Source organism: Coenobita brevimanus, chromosome 102 (genome assembly GCF_032717465.1).
Source record: "Coenobita brevimanus isolate Jiangsu-jjx chromosome 102, ASM3271746v2, whole genome shotgun sequence".
Lineage (NCBI taxonomy): Eukaryota > Metazoa > Arthropoda > Malacostraca > Decapoda > Coenobitidae > Coenobita > Coenobita brevimanus.
Window position 1 is genome coordinate 18,371,600 of NC_137055.1, and position 15,699 is coordinate 18,387,298.

Sequence of the window (15,699 nt, forward strand, 5' to 3'; positions counted from 1 at the left end):
AAACGTCGTTTGATGCTGAAATTGACTGTCATTAAATCTACTCTCAGGCCAACAACGGCTTAGGGAAGACAATTTGTGTGTTATGTGCCAGTGTTGAAACTGGCACATAACACACAAATTATGGTACAACGTGCTAACTGTGACTTCGCTCCTCACACATGGCTATTTTGGACTCTTTATGCCACAGCAATGGGTTATGTTACAGTAATGTTTCATTTTTCTTGAACAAAGCATATCTGATTGTTCTATGATGCAAACTCAATCTCTTTTTACCCGAATCTCAGTTTTCTGTTTCTTTGAGTAATGCGTATTGAGCCACTTCCTGAGACAGAAGAGAGTAAGAGTTGTAGGGATAGCCAAGATGAAGAGCCAGAAAAGAAGAATATCAAGCATGATGTACTGAAGAAGGTGGAGTCGCTTGCCAGCATACACGATGTGAGGAGACTTGTGGTGACGAATTGTATATTCCACCCACCATACCGCCCGCTGTGCAGGAGTCTCTGGCTGGTCCTTCACTGCGGCCGACACATGAGTCAGTCTCTCTTGATATCTGTATGTGATAGTAAGCATTAGCAACAGTCAAACACCTTTTTAGCCCTTTCATTTTGAGACTCGACCTTAAAATATGGAATAATTAATGTTCGTCTAACATCTCCCAGCAAGTATTCTGACAGCTATTTCCTGCTATGTGATGCATTTACTGAGATCTATTTGTACTTGAATTTCTCTGCTGTTTATTGCCTAGAAACAAGTAGGGATTTGGTTATATTTTCTTTCTTACCACTTATAAGTATTAAATGCGTCGCCTGTATAGATCAGTGTTTCCCAGACTTTAATTGGATTCTACAGCCCAGTTAGGTCAGGCATATATTTGCTGAATAATTCGTGTTTGTCAGTTAGTCGTTCTCCCTGTAGTGCGAATATTGTGTGCAGCATCATTATTATTAATGGTAAGAGATATATTTACAAAAGACCCCAAAAGCAGAAGTTGCGAGCGACCTTTTGGCGTATGATGTAGCTCTCTTCCCCCCCCAATCCACCCCCTCCCCCCCCAAAAAAAATCGTCCGCATACTGCATCGTGCCGGAATTACCATTGTGTGGACCCTCATATAATAGATACTGACAAAAGCAGAAGTTGTTAAAGGCCCTTTGACGTGTGCCACTTGCCATGAGAACGTCCAGAGCATTCAACAGAGTCTGTCATACCAGAAGGACCATTGTACGGAACACCACGTAGAAAAAGTAAGAGATATCAGCAGAATCAAAACGTACAAGTTATTAAGAAATTGTGAGGCTCTCAACAGATCAAAATTATACGGAAACTGTCCTAGTTTCCCTTTTAGCTATGAAGAAGAAAAAACGGCACTTAGCCATGGATTCATGGATCCATGGAGAAGCCAAAGAAATGATGAGGCCTTTACTTTAGGCGAAGCCAGACAGGCAAAAGCACGCCAGTACACACACACACACACACACACACACACAATATATATATATATATATATATATATATATATATATATATATATATATATATATATATATATATATATATATATATATACTAAAATTCTTGTTCGTTGTAGGTTGTATGTTATATAAATTTTATAGCTGGCCATACCGGAGCACCCAGGAGGCTGAAACTTGGAGTACAAAGGTAACTCAGCATGGGGGCAAAGACATACACCTGGTGGCGTTGGCTTCTGAGTCTGTTTAACATATATATCTATTATAAATCCCATACCTGTGAAACCGGTCGGAGACTATAGGTTTGCACGGTTTCGTCAGTACTTCAGCACTTCAGTACCTCTGTACCTCAGTACGTCTGCATATTCGTGTCAGTTCTGTAACTTCCACATGCTTGGACGGATTTTGATATATCTTCAGACAATTGTTTCTCATGCCATTATTGTGTGTCGCGTGCAACAACCAGCCATCTACTCCCAAGGTTAAGGTCGCACTTGGGGCTCAAACAAGGTCGTCTGCAATTTCGTGTCTGCTCTGTAAATTCCACATGCATGGACAGATTTTGATTACCTTCACACAATTGTCCCCCATACCATGAAGGTGTGTCACGCGGATCAACAGTTCATCTGCTCTCAAAGTTTATTAAATATGTATGGATATCATCCGGTAGGAGACTTTGTATATCATGGCAATACTGAATGCACTTGTTTTAAGATGGATTGGCTTTTTGTGAATAGCAATAACTCCATCCAGTAGAGTTTAGTGAATTTTCTGTATGTGTGTGTGTGTGTGTGTGTGTGTGTGTGTGTGTGTGTGTGTGTGTGTGTGTGTGATGGCGAAATTAATACTTAGTTTAATTGGTACTGAGGAACTACAAAAATTATAAAAGAACACAGGACAACGTTGATAATATTTCTATCGAACGTGACGATTTAAGAGTGATTCAGGTTTTTACCTGATCCAACAGAAACAGTTGCGAAATGTAAGTTTCATCGGACGAATGTGTTTGTGTTAGTAGAAACTGGCACTTATCTGTAACACTGGACTTGGGAAATGTATATAATGTTTCAAAAAACGAATTTTACTGCAATCCCATAAGACCCCATCAATTCATTACTGTTACATTTTGAATAAGTTCTCCCTCGTATATACCAATAGGTTTGGTGAATGCTGTCATTTGTCCATTTTAATCTGCCGGAGATTTTTGGCCAATTGTAGTTTATTTCTCGGCGTTTTGTTACTGAAAACGACTACAGATCTTTTCCACATTACTTCGTGGCTGGTATCATATATTTGTTTCAATATCTTGCTACATATCAGCATTTTGAAAAGGGAAATGAGTCTTAGGCCAAGTTACCTACACCTCAGTATTCAGAATGGAAAAATTAACAATTTTATACCAAGTGGAAAGATTATAATCTCTAGATGTGATGTGTAAGATTTGGCAGGACTCCCTCTACTTCCTATTTATGTGTGAAAAGAATAATGTCCCTAGGTAGATGACGCAGCTGCATGTGTCCAGAGATAGACGAGGAAAGAGGAAGAAAGAATGCGATTGTGTGGTAAGTAAAGAGGAAAGAGGAGAAGCATTACCAGTGCAAGGGTGGTGAGGGGCAATGGAAGTAGACAGCTATTTGACTGTCGTGGCAGAGTTATGCTTCAAGTAAGCTGAGTTGAATGTCATGATTATGCGGGTGAAAAGAAATGAGCGATTTATTACTCTACAACTAGAGCTGGCCAATGATGCAAATTATTATACGAATTACACTTGGACACGAAAACTCATCGTGATCATGCGTTTAATAAGTTTATTTTTATTTTTGTCTCTCCGCTCGCATGATTATGGGAAAATGTAGGATAAAACTTTACCAAATATTGTATAATGAATGAATACCACATGAAGAACTATTTATTAAAATTTGGGCGAAAAAGGTCATAGGTGAACACATTCAGCTCATGCAGCTGTGATTCCATTTTTATCAAATTTGGTAGAAGGGTTGTGGGGCAGGAAAGGATAAGGTGTTGCCATATTAAGAACAAATGTCTGAGGTAGGATCACCAGTCAAGATCAAAGGTTCGGTTTATCAATTCACTTAGATTCGACTTAGACCAGACTTGATGGAAGGGTTTATTTGCCCCCAAATAAAGTAATTCTTTTTTCAGAACATTAGATTAAAAGTTAAGATCACAGGGTATGGTTAAATCACACACTTCTGAAAGGATTTGGACCAAACTTGGGGATAGGCTTTGGGTAAGGTAGATAAAGCAATTCGATTTTAAGAGCAATGAATCAATGGTCATAGTCACAGGCCACGGTCACGGGTTTGGTTTTTGATCGAGTGTAAGGCGTGGGCGTTGCATTCTCTGAGAGATGCATCTCATTTTATATCTCTGGCGTGGAACCTGGGAAAAACACTTTCATTTAAAACAAAGTAAGATTATGTCATATCTTACTTCTTGTAGTCTTCACAGCCTGCGGCTAGGCTAATGTCATCAAGAATATGAGTGAACAACTGTTATACATCCATGTAGCACTGCACAGCATAAAAAAGAAAAAAAAACTGCTATATTCAGACTGATGCACGGAAGTAACTGTAAACGCACACATCATTATGAGAGGCACCTAGCACATAAGTTCGATAACTCAAGCAAATCTGATTTTAGCAAATATTAGAAGAGAAACCCCTCTGTCATGGAGGTGATATAGATTTTTGTATGTCTTTCAGTTTACATCCATATGAAGTAAGGACAGGTTTGGTGATAGTTGTGTGTATTTTTCTGGAGTAATATTTATTTTCCGTGTCAGTTACACTGGGTATGTTTGTGATCTTACTCTGGGCACAAAACTAACACCAAAGCATTTAGGGTTAAACACCAACACTTATGCCTCCTGAAAGGGATATTCATACAGTCTAATGCATCTCTTTGCCTGCAATCCCTTCTTCCTTTGTAGTGGCAAGTCGCAAAACAATATGGGTGCTTCCATACACAGTTGCAGCTTATATTCCATATATAAAATTCTATTAAAGTTAGCACTTCGAAGGAAGAAGAAAAACCACATGCTCACCATGTTTTGTCAGTTACTAACCGAGTACTTTGGCGAGGGGAAAAAGAACACCTACCCTGGGTCTGTTGTGAGAGTGGTGATGGCGGCCACCAGGGAGTCCGAGGTGAGGTCTCGCCAGTTGAGGACCACACCGAAACCTTTCCGGGCCATACGTGCGGCGTTACGGAACTGATCGAAGGCAACGGGGACCGCCAGCACAGGAACCCCGTGGTACTGTGCCTCCTGCATGCCCAGGTTACCGCAGTGTGACATGAACACCCGTGTCTGGTTGTGACCTGAAGTAACAGCTTATATTACGTTACCTATCTCACAGCCACCGAACATTGACAGCTTAATCAGACATTATCTAACACATTGTCTGATCATGCAGATTGAGATAATAAATGAAAGAACTACAACCCGGTCCACTGATTCATGTTCTGGAGAAGCTGTTTCTCACACTCATACATAATAAAATTGACAGTGTGAAACAGCTTGTCCTGTACGTTCTAGTAAAACTGAATTTTCTTTCATTATTTTTTCTTTCAGTTTAACCTAACCGAATTGATGTGTATTCATTTATGTTCGATCCAAAATCCTGGTTTCAGCGAAAAGAAATCATCGGCATAATTTTCACTTTTGTTGGCAATCAATATATGAATGACTTGGAATATTCATTTAGACTTTAGTACGTAAAAGGCACAAACAAATGTATATCTTTAGTTTTATCAAGTATAATCAGTATTCCGACTACCCAAATGGCAGCTGAATTTGTAAGAATATTAACGTAGAAGGTCCTATTTAAAAAATAATCTTCCCATTTTGGCACAGCGAAGAAAACATTCGAAACACTTGAGAAGAAAAAATGTTTGATAGTTACCAAGAATGTCCTGTTGTGGCAGCCATTTCCTAGTGATGATATTAGGTGGGAGATCCAGGTCATCACCCTCATACTTCCACACCACTCGCTGCGGCACCCGCCTGAACGCTTCCATCAGTGCCGCCTACACCAGGAACAACAACAACAACAACAACAACGTGTCACTGATGCGAGATGGAACAGATCCAGAGATAACAAAAATTAATATGGACTCATGTTCACATGAAAGCTCGAAGCATGAGATGGCCGTCCTAACAAAAGATTGCCACTGTATTATGTATAGAGGAAAACGGAATAAAGGATGACAGAACGACCTGGTAGTAGTTGCATGTTGCATACTGTCTGTCATACACAAATTAGCTGTACCCATTTTTATCGTTGTCTTAATTGATCATTTTCAATTCATAATTACACAGGACAAATACAATAAACCACAACTATTGTCGGGCATGATATTCAGCCGGCAATATAACTTTATCCCCAACTGCGAAGTCACACACACACACACACACACACACACACACACACACACACACACACACACACACACACACACACTTGAACATCATATTTCAAACCTCATATAATATAATCTATGGTTTCTGGCTGAAATAAGTGTCATTGCAATATAACGGCAAAATGTTTAGTATTTTCGGAATGAGTTCTGTGACTTAACAGCCCGGTCGAAGTTGTCTTATTGCCCATCGTACAGAATGTCTTGAAGAGGAAGTTTTAGCTGTTGCCGAGCGTAGGCTAGATACGATACTAGATACGGCCACGTCGAGACAACTAACATATGTTGCCCTTAACAGTATCCCTCATTCTCAATGTGGGCTTTGCACTCAGCTTGTTTCTTGCACATTTCACTATTGTCTGCGATGACGACCTTCTTTATATCATTAACACTGCCTTTAGGCGATTCAGTTTAACTTAAGAAATCAACTTGTTTGGAAAGACTTACGAGAATTTTAAAGTTTGTAAACGCCAAGTGCAGCATTGTATTAGTTATTCTGTGAACTCAGTAGAACTGCTAGCTTATAATACACTCATAAACGGTGTTTTATATATACTGTATATCCCATATGCGCTCAGTCTCCTAAATATATGACAGAGCTGGGCATTTTCAAACTATAATAAAGGCGGGACCCTCAGGGTAGGGACCTAAGAGCTTCGCGACTATGGGCCGATAGGCGGAGGACGGTACGTTCAGTAACCTTCCATCAAAATCCCTCGCATGGGAACTCTGGGAGGTAATGATATATATATATATATATATATATATATATATATATATATATATATATATATATATATATATATATATATATTGCCAGAATCCTTAATCCCGTACAGGGTGGCCACAAACAAAACTCCTCCATGTTGCTTGTCCCCCGCCATTTCGCTGCCCGGCTCCCAACTCACACCCCCCTCTCTCATATACCTCTCCACTCCATCCCTCCATTTCATCCTCGGCCTCCCCCTCTCTCTCCCCCTCTCCACCTCACTCATATACACTCTCCTCTTCAGTCTCTCATTCTCCATCCTCTGCACGTGGCCAAACCACCTCAGTGTGTTCCTCCTTACGCTTCCTATCACATCCACATCCACACCATAACTCTCCTTTATATCTTCATTCATCAGCTTGTCTCTCCATGTGTCTCCACAGGCTCCTCTTAAATAACTCATTTCCACTGCTCTCACTCTTGACTTGTGTCCTTCCAACAACGTCCAAGCTTCACTTCCATACGTTAGAGTTGGTATCACAATACTGTCATGTAGTAACTTTTTCACTTCCATGCTCACTTCCCTGTTTCTTATCACTGCTTTCAAGGAACCAGCAAATTTTCTTCCTTGTTGTACCCTTTCAAGCACTTCACCTTCCAAACTTCCATTCTTACTTATCACACTACCCAAGTACGTAAACGTACTCACATTTTCCATTTCCTCACCATCCATCGTCAATGTACATTCACTGACTTCACCTCTCTCAGAGACCATCACTTTACTCTTCCCTACATTCACCTTTAGATTTCGTTTCTTACACACTCTCCCAAACTCATCCACCAAGCCTAGCAGCTCCCCTTCGTCTTCACTTAACAACACAGTATCATCTGCAAACAACAGTACAAGGAGTTTCCCTCTCTCACTAGGGCCACTCCAACATCCATTGCCCTACCTTGTATCACCCCATCCATGTACAGATTGAACAATCATGGAGACATGACACATCCCTGTTTCAACCCAACCTTCAAAGAGAAAAATTCACTCAGTTCACCATCAAGACGCACTGCAGCCTTAGTACCATCATTCATACTCCTCACAGCATTCAACAACTTCCCATCTACTCCATATATTCTTAACACTTTCCACAATCCTTGTTTATCGACCCTGTCATATGCTTTCTACAAATCCATGAGGGCCGCATACAACGTGTTTCCCTTCTCTAGAAACTTTTCCACTAAAGATCCAAATGAATACCTGATCTACACAACCTCTTCCCTTCCTAAAGCCTCCCTGTTCTTCTCCTACTATTTCCTCTGTTATTTCCCTAACTCTGTCAATAAGTATCCTACCATACACTTTTCCTGTTACACTAAGAAGACAAATGCCCCTATGATTACCACACACTTTTTTCCCCCCTTTCCTTTGTACAAGGGAATAATTATACCTGACTTCCAATCCTCCGGGACTCTACCTTCCTCCCAAACCAATCTGCACATCTTCCACATCCATTCCACTACTATCTCTCCCCCATGCTTCAGCATTTCACCACACACTCCATCAATTCCTGGGGCTTTCTCCAATTTGACTTTCCTCATGGCTTCCACAACTTCTATCCTGCCGATTTCTTCCTGTCTTCTCACCTCCCTCCTTCTCCCAGCCATTCCCCAGCCACATATACTAACATTACTTCCATCCTGTATGTTCAACAATTCCTTAAAGTGTTCTCTCCATCTGCTCACTTTTTCTCCCTTCTCCGCTAGTAATCTACCATTTTTATCTTTCACTCCACTGCTAACCTCGCTTCCACCCTGTCTTACTCTCTTCACCTCTTTCCAGAACATTTTCTTACAGTCCCTCCACTTTAAACTCAAATTCCATCCAAATTCCTCATCCACTCTCTTCTTATTCTCTCTTACTAATCTTTTCATCTCTCTCTTCCTTTCTACATATAACTCTCTTCCGCCTGTCAACTTCTTCCATGCCCTGATTTCTCATCCATTCATTGTATGCTTTCTTCTTTTGTGCTATAGCCTGTCTCTCCTCTTCATTCCACCATGCTGTTCCTTGCACTCCCTTCCGTCTCCTCTTCACTCCAAACACCACATCACATGCTGCACATATTTCTTCTGTGAATATCTTGCACACACCCTCCACGTCCCCCATCTGCTCCAGTTCATATTTACCCAATCCTTCTCTCTTATACTCTGCCTTTTTCTCATCCTCTTGTAACCTTTCCACTCTCCTTGCAACTACTCCTTCCTCCAGTCCTTCGCTAATCGCTTGTTCTTTCTCCATCTTACTTGGATATATATATATATATATATATATATATATATATATATATATATATATATATATATATATATATATAGAGAGAGAGAGAGAGAGAGAGAGAGAGAGTGTGTATATATATATATAGATATATATAGATATATATATATATATACTCTCTCTCTCTCTCTCTCTCTCTCTCTCTCTCTCTCTCTATATATATATATATATATATATATATATAGATAGATATATATATATATATAGATAGATAGATATTTTATATATATATATATATATATATATATATATATATATATATATTATATATATATATATATATATATATATATTATTATTATATATATATATATATATATATATATATATATATATATATATATATATATATATATATATATATATATATATATATATATATGTTTAGTGGGTAATTATTGCGCTCCAGTCGGATTGAGCCGGTAAAGGTTTATATCCAAGGGGTGGTTAGTGTTGATTGCTCATGTAATGCCACTCAGGGATGAGTGAGGCTGGTCACTCGCATCTTACATGTCGGGACCAACTGCATAGCCACGGGCTCCTACACTCCTCATGAGGCAATGTATGATTGGATGATGGATGGATAAACAAATAAATAAATTATATATATATATATATATATATATATATATATATATATATATATATATATATATATATATACTGCTCTCTCTTTTGTCTTCTTTCCTTCATTCTTTCCTGTTCCTTTTGCCACTGATTGACTCTACAGTGAGTGAGAAGTCGAATGGTTTCCTGTACACCAGGAAATCATTTACTAAGCTGGGTGTTAACCATATAACCAAATTATGGTGCCTGGTGGTTTAGTGGGTACATGCGACGCTCCCATCGGATTGAATCGGTGAAGATTTATATCCAAGGGATGGTTGGGGTTATTTTTCTTTCTATGCAAGGAAGAAGGAACCAAAGGCAATGAGCCCGCAATAAGTGTTCCTTCCAAGAGAATGACAATATACAAGAGAAAGCCAAATTCAACATCTGATCATTTCGATATGCCTGAACACACTGCGTTTAAAAGACTAGAGATCATAGCTAGCAGGAAATACAGACAGAGGGAGAGCGTTTCAGACTTGACCTGTTGCATAAATGAAGGACTGGGAGTAACGGTTGACTCTTGCTTTAGAGAGTCGGACAGAAAGGGGATGAGAGTTTGCTACTAGACGGGTGCTCTGCTCCCATCGTAGAAGTGGAGGAATGCAAGCAGACAGTTCAGAGGAGCAGTGACCATTGAAGTAACGATTGAAAAGAGATAAAGAGTCAATAGTGTGGCGAAGAGACAGAGGCTGAAGGGAACCAGTAAGAGGAGGAGAGTTAATGAGACGAAAAGCCTTTGACTCCACCCTATTGAGAAGAGCTGTATGTGGGGAACCTCCCCACACATGGGAATTGTACTCTACACAGGGGCGGATAAAACCCGTGTATAGAGTCAACAACTGTGCAGGGGTAAAGAAGAAACGGAATCGGCCTAGCACACATAATCTCTTGGAAGCAGATTTTACAAGAGATGTAGTATGATCTTTCCAAGATAAGTCCCGAGTGAATGAAACCCCAAGCTTTTCAAGGATGATGAAGGATTAAGCTGAATATTGTTAAACATTAGTGGTTACACGTGTGGAAGATTTTGTCGGGTTGATAGGTATAAAACCTGAGTCTTTGATGCATTAAAGAACAAGATTATTTTTACCCCAGTCTGAGATACGAGCCAAATCAAATATTAGGTGTGGCATAGCCTCATCCCTTGTTTGTTGAAGTAACTGCTGAGATGGACGTTGTCGGAACCGAATGGAAAGGTGAAGGCTGGAGTCATCAGCGTACAAGTGGATAGGGTTAGATGTACAGCATAGAAGGTCACTGATGAATAAAAGGAAGAGTTGGTGATAGGACAGAGCCCTGAGGAACACCACTGTTAATAGACCTAGGAGAAGCACGATGGCCGTCTACATCAGCGGCTATAGAACGACCAGAAAGGAAGCTATAGATGAAGGCACAGATAGAAGGATAGAAACCGTAAGAGGGCAGTTTGGAAATTAAAGATTTATGCCAGACTCGATCGAAAATCTTTGAGATGTCAAGTGCAATGGCAAACCTTTCGCTAAAGTCCCGAGAGGAGGATGACCAGGAGTGTGAAAGGTAGGTGAGAAGATTGCCAGTGGAGCGTCCCTGACGGAACCCATACTGACTATCAGAAAGAAGGTTGTGATAGGAAAGATGCTTTAAAATTTTTCTATTAAGAATTGACTCAAAAGAATTTTAAGAAAGAGGATGTTAAAGTAATTATACGATAGTTAGGGGGTTGGGAATGGTCACCCTTCTTTGGGACTGCCTGAATGAGAGCAAACTTCCAGCAAAAAGGAAAGGTGCAAGTTGAAAGACAAAGGCGAAAGAGTTTACCTATGCAGGGTGTTAGCACAGAAGCACAGTTCTTGAGGACAACAGGAGGGACTCCATCAGGCCCCTATGCCTTGTTAGTATTGAGGCCTGTGATGGGAAAAAATACATCAGCTGAAGAAATTTTAATGTCAGCCATGAGGAAGTCAGAGGGGGGAAGTGATGGAGGAACAGCACTGGAATCGTCTAAGGTGGAATTGGAGAAGAAAGTCAGAGTGAAGAGACCTCCTTTACCAGTAGAAGAAACAGCTACAGAACCAACAAAGTAGAAAAGAGGAGGGAAGGGTGATGAGGTAAATTTGTTAGAAAGGTTTTTGACAAGGTGCTAGATGGACCGGGAAGAATTCGAGTTGCAGAGTTGAGAGCATTTAGTATGGAAGAAATTAATTTTAGCAGAGCGAGGAACAGACTTAGCACGATTCGGGGCAGAAACGTAAAAATGATGTGATTCAGGGGTGGGTTGGCTTCGGTACCTTTTATAGGCCCTCCATTTGTTACGGACAGCATTAGAACAAGCGTGATTAAACCAAGGCTTTCTTGCATTAGTCAAAGGATACGAAAAGGGAATGTATGCTTCCAGGCCCGACAGAATAACCTCCGTAATGCACAAGGCACATTCACAAGGCTTCTGGCCATGGAAGCAATAATTATTCCAGGGAATATCAAAGAAGTACTGCCTGATGGCCTCCCAATTCGCAGCTCCAAAGTGCCACAGACGACGTTTCGTTGGTGGGTCCACAGGCCATACTGGAGCAATAGGACAGATTAAGATAATAAGGTTGTGATTGGAGGAGCCCAACAGAGAGAAGAGATTAACAGAGTAAGCAGAAGGATTAGTTGTCAGGAAGATGTCTAGTATGTTGGAGCTCTCTCCAAGGCAGTCAGGCATATGGGTAGGGTGCTGTACAAGCTGCTCTAGATCATTAAGGATAGAAAAGATGTAGGCTTGTTCACCAGGTGGATCAGTGAAAGGAGAGGAGAGCCAAAGGTGGTGATGAACATTGAAATCTCCTAGAATGGAGATTTCAGAGAAAGGAGAAATTGATAGAATGCGTTCCATCGTAGAAGTAAGATAGTCGAAGAATTTTTGATAGTCAGTAGACTTAGGAGATAAATAAACAGCGTATGTATATTTGGTCCGAGAATGACAGGAAAGCCGAAGCCAGAATGTAGAGAATTCAGAAGAATTGAGTTCAGAAACACGAGAACAAGATAAGTCGTTGTGTATATATACATAATATACATTCTTTGGCTTTGAAATGAGTATAGAGAAAGTAGGAGGATACAGAAAAGGGTTTGCTGTCAGTTTCTTCAGACAGCTGAGTCTCAGTTAGGAAAAGAAGGCGAGGTTTAGAGGAGGAGAGGTGGTGCTCAACACTGCGAAAGTTAGAGGAAATGCCGGGAACGTTGCAGAAATGAAGAAGTGATTCAGACAATGGTTCCAGGGAGCTCGAGTCGTCACCGAGAGAGGGGTGGAAGGTGGGGGCATTTATGGTCCCCCCCCCCCGGGGACTTCGGGGCTGTGTTGTGAAGCCATAATATGTTTTTGAAATTCGGAATAGGAAGTATAGTTTGTGCTGTGCATGTAGTTTGGTGTTGATAGAGAAACTAACTAACGCCACTCAGGGATGAGTGAGGCTGATCATTCTCATATTAAATGTCAGGACCAATTTGCCTGGCCCCGGGCTCCTACGCTTCCCATGGGGCAACATAGGATTGGATGATGGATATATATATATATATATATATATATATATATATCAATCATCAGCCGTTCGAGTGTCCACTGCAGGACCGGCCAATCCCGACCGAAGTGGGGACGATACAGCCAATGTATCTCTACCAAGTGGCTTAGGCTGTCTGGTAGAGACTGTATGTAGGGTGAGAAGTGCTTGTAAGTGTAACTGTTGTGTTAAGTGGCTTTGGATGTGTGTGTAGTCTGTGAACCAAGTGTAATCAGCCCGCACAAGCCGACTGGGTGCAAACATACTCTACAGTATGCGACACTGGTTCGACCACAGCATCCCTTGTGTCCGCCAATGCAGTACGTGGCAAGGAGAACGCTCCCAAAGTTTATTACCCTGGCGGGGCGCGAACCCTCGTTCTTCAGTGTACGAAAAAGCACACTTTACCACTGCACCACAGAGTCTCCATATATATATTGTTACATAGCCTATGATTTCATCATCCTTTGTGTAATTTTAACGCTCAGTTGCTGCATGTTTGATCACGAGCGTGTTCTGCCTCAGTCCCCCCCTTCTACCGTTATAGTAGAGTAAGTCGTCCTTTCTGTTATTCAGTGCGGGATTGTCGATCGTTTGTCCCCATCGCTTCATTTGCGCGTCCTTCTTACAAGTCGTGTCAGGCTCTGCCGGCCCCTATATAATGAGCTCAGTCTCTGCATCATTGCCACTTAGATCTGCTCCTCATTTTGTTCACATCTCTGTCCTCCCCTGTACAGATATTATTATTGTGAGTGCTCAAGAAGTCTCCAACCATCTAGCAGCTGTGTGTAATTTGAGTATAACTGTTGTTGCATTTTTTCTTGTACTGTGTAGCATAAGTTTAATTTGTAGGCCTAGTGAAGTTTTTGTAATTCATGTGGGGTTCTTTATGTCAGTCATTTTTGATAATAGTTTGTATCTGTAATTATTTATCTGGCATTCACTGAGTATTATCTGGTATCTCATTTTATCAGGGCTGACTTAGATAAATTTACTCTTGCTAATTTCGTGTTAATAGAGGCTATTGCAGTTAACCATATATTTAACCTGTTTATTTGCCATTACATTATCCTTATGAGTCCTGAATGTTTTGTTGTTAGTTTGTGCATTAAACTTTAACTTGTAATTTTACCTAACTCTTTTGTTTTGAACCTGGAACTTTACGGGACAGTAGTGACTCTTAGCATTCTCACTTAAAGTGAACGTTATCTTTCTCTGTTCCGTAACATAAATTTGGCGACCTCATACCAGGATATTCAGGATATTATCATAAGGATATTTGATATTTTGTGACTGTGATATATTCATGATGGCTACTATTTCTACACTTGATGAAGCCAGGGATTTTTTGTCAAATGTGCAAACAGTGTGTGATATAGAAAACAGAACAAAGAATGAACTTAAGATTGTTGCTCAACAATTGGGATTTGTTGTTCGCTCTCATCAGTCTAAAGATCAGATTGTTGCCATGATTAATGAAAGCTTGTTCAATGTAACTCCTCCAAATGAGCAAACGCAGATTGAATTAGCTAAGTTACAGCTAGCTCTGCAGGAGTCTCGTGTGAAGGAAGCTGAATTTCAGGCAAATGCTAAGCAGGCTGAGTCTCAGGCTAAGGAGGCGGAATCTCAGGCACGGATTCAGGAGGCACAGATACAGGCACAAGTTGAACTTGCCAGGATTCAGGCAGACCATGAGTATCGCATGAAACAAGGTGGAACTGGATCATCTAGCTCTGATGGTTTTGATGTGGCTAAAAATGTTAAACTTGTCCCTCCTTTTAATGAATCTGATTTAACAAAGTATTTTCAGTTGTTTGAGAGGGTAGCTACAGGTTTTAATTGGCCTAAGGAGTATTGGCCAGTACTCCTTCAAACTGTTCTCACCGGTAAAGCTCAAGTAACTTATGCATCTTTGCCTCAGGATCAGTCTGATAATTATGATGTAGTTAAGAGCTTGATTCTCAAGGCCTATGAGCTTGTTCCTGAAGCCTATAGAGTAAAATTTAGGACAACTTACAAGCAAGATAAGCAATCCCATGTTGAGTATGCAAAAATCAAAGAAGATTTGTTAGAGCAGTGGTTAAATTCTAAGAATGTGGATTCTGATTTTGGTAAATTTAAGCAGATGATTTTGCTGGAGGATTTCAAAAGGTGTATTTATAAAGATGTAAGCCTATATCTTGATGAGAAAAGAATAGATAATTTGTCTGATGCTGCAGTTTTAGCTGATGAGTATGTTCTCACTCACAAGAGATATTCTAGAGAGAAAGGGAAAGCTGAGAGTAAGTACGTTGCCTCTACTCAGAGTACAGGTAACAGGAAAGAAAATAAGGATGATGTTTCTCAGGAAGTAAATACCAGCTTCACCTCTAGATTTCAGAAAAGTAAATGTACTTATTGTAGTAAGCTTGGTCATACTACGGAGAGATGTTTCAGGAGACAGCGTGATGTGAACAAAAAGGAGTCTTTAAATATTCAGTCAATTGGTCTAGTGTCCACTCTTGAGAGTTCCCAGAATTCTTTAACTGAGTTAACTGAACCTGCTTTGAGGGGTAACTTAAATTCTCATGATGGAGCTCCTCTTTTGAGCAGTAACGTGGGTGACACTCTCAAGAGTTCA

The 15,699-nt window shown here is 40.4% G+C and overlaps 1 protein-coding gene across 1 annotated transcript in view; it reads right to left on the minus strand.

Annotated features, from left to right (window-relative positions):
- Positions 1-258: 258 nt before the first annotated feature.
- The window catches only part of LOC145415407 (UDP-glucosyltransferase 2-like), a 42,307-nt gene continuing 26,866 nt past the window's right edge, over positions 259-15,699 (minus strand). The window contains exons 5-7 of the mRNA XM_080284690.1: positions 5,395-5,518; positions 4,591-4,810; positions 259-550 (exon numbers count right to left, since the gene is read on the minus strand). Coding sequence (XP_080140816.1) covers positions 259-550; positions 4,591-4,810; positions 5,395-5,518 — 636 coding nt within the window. The remainder of the gene's footprint in view (positions 551-4,590; positions 4,811-5,394; positions 5,519-15,699) is intronic.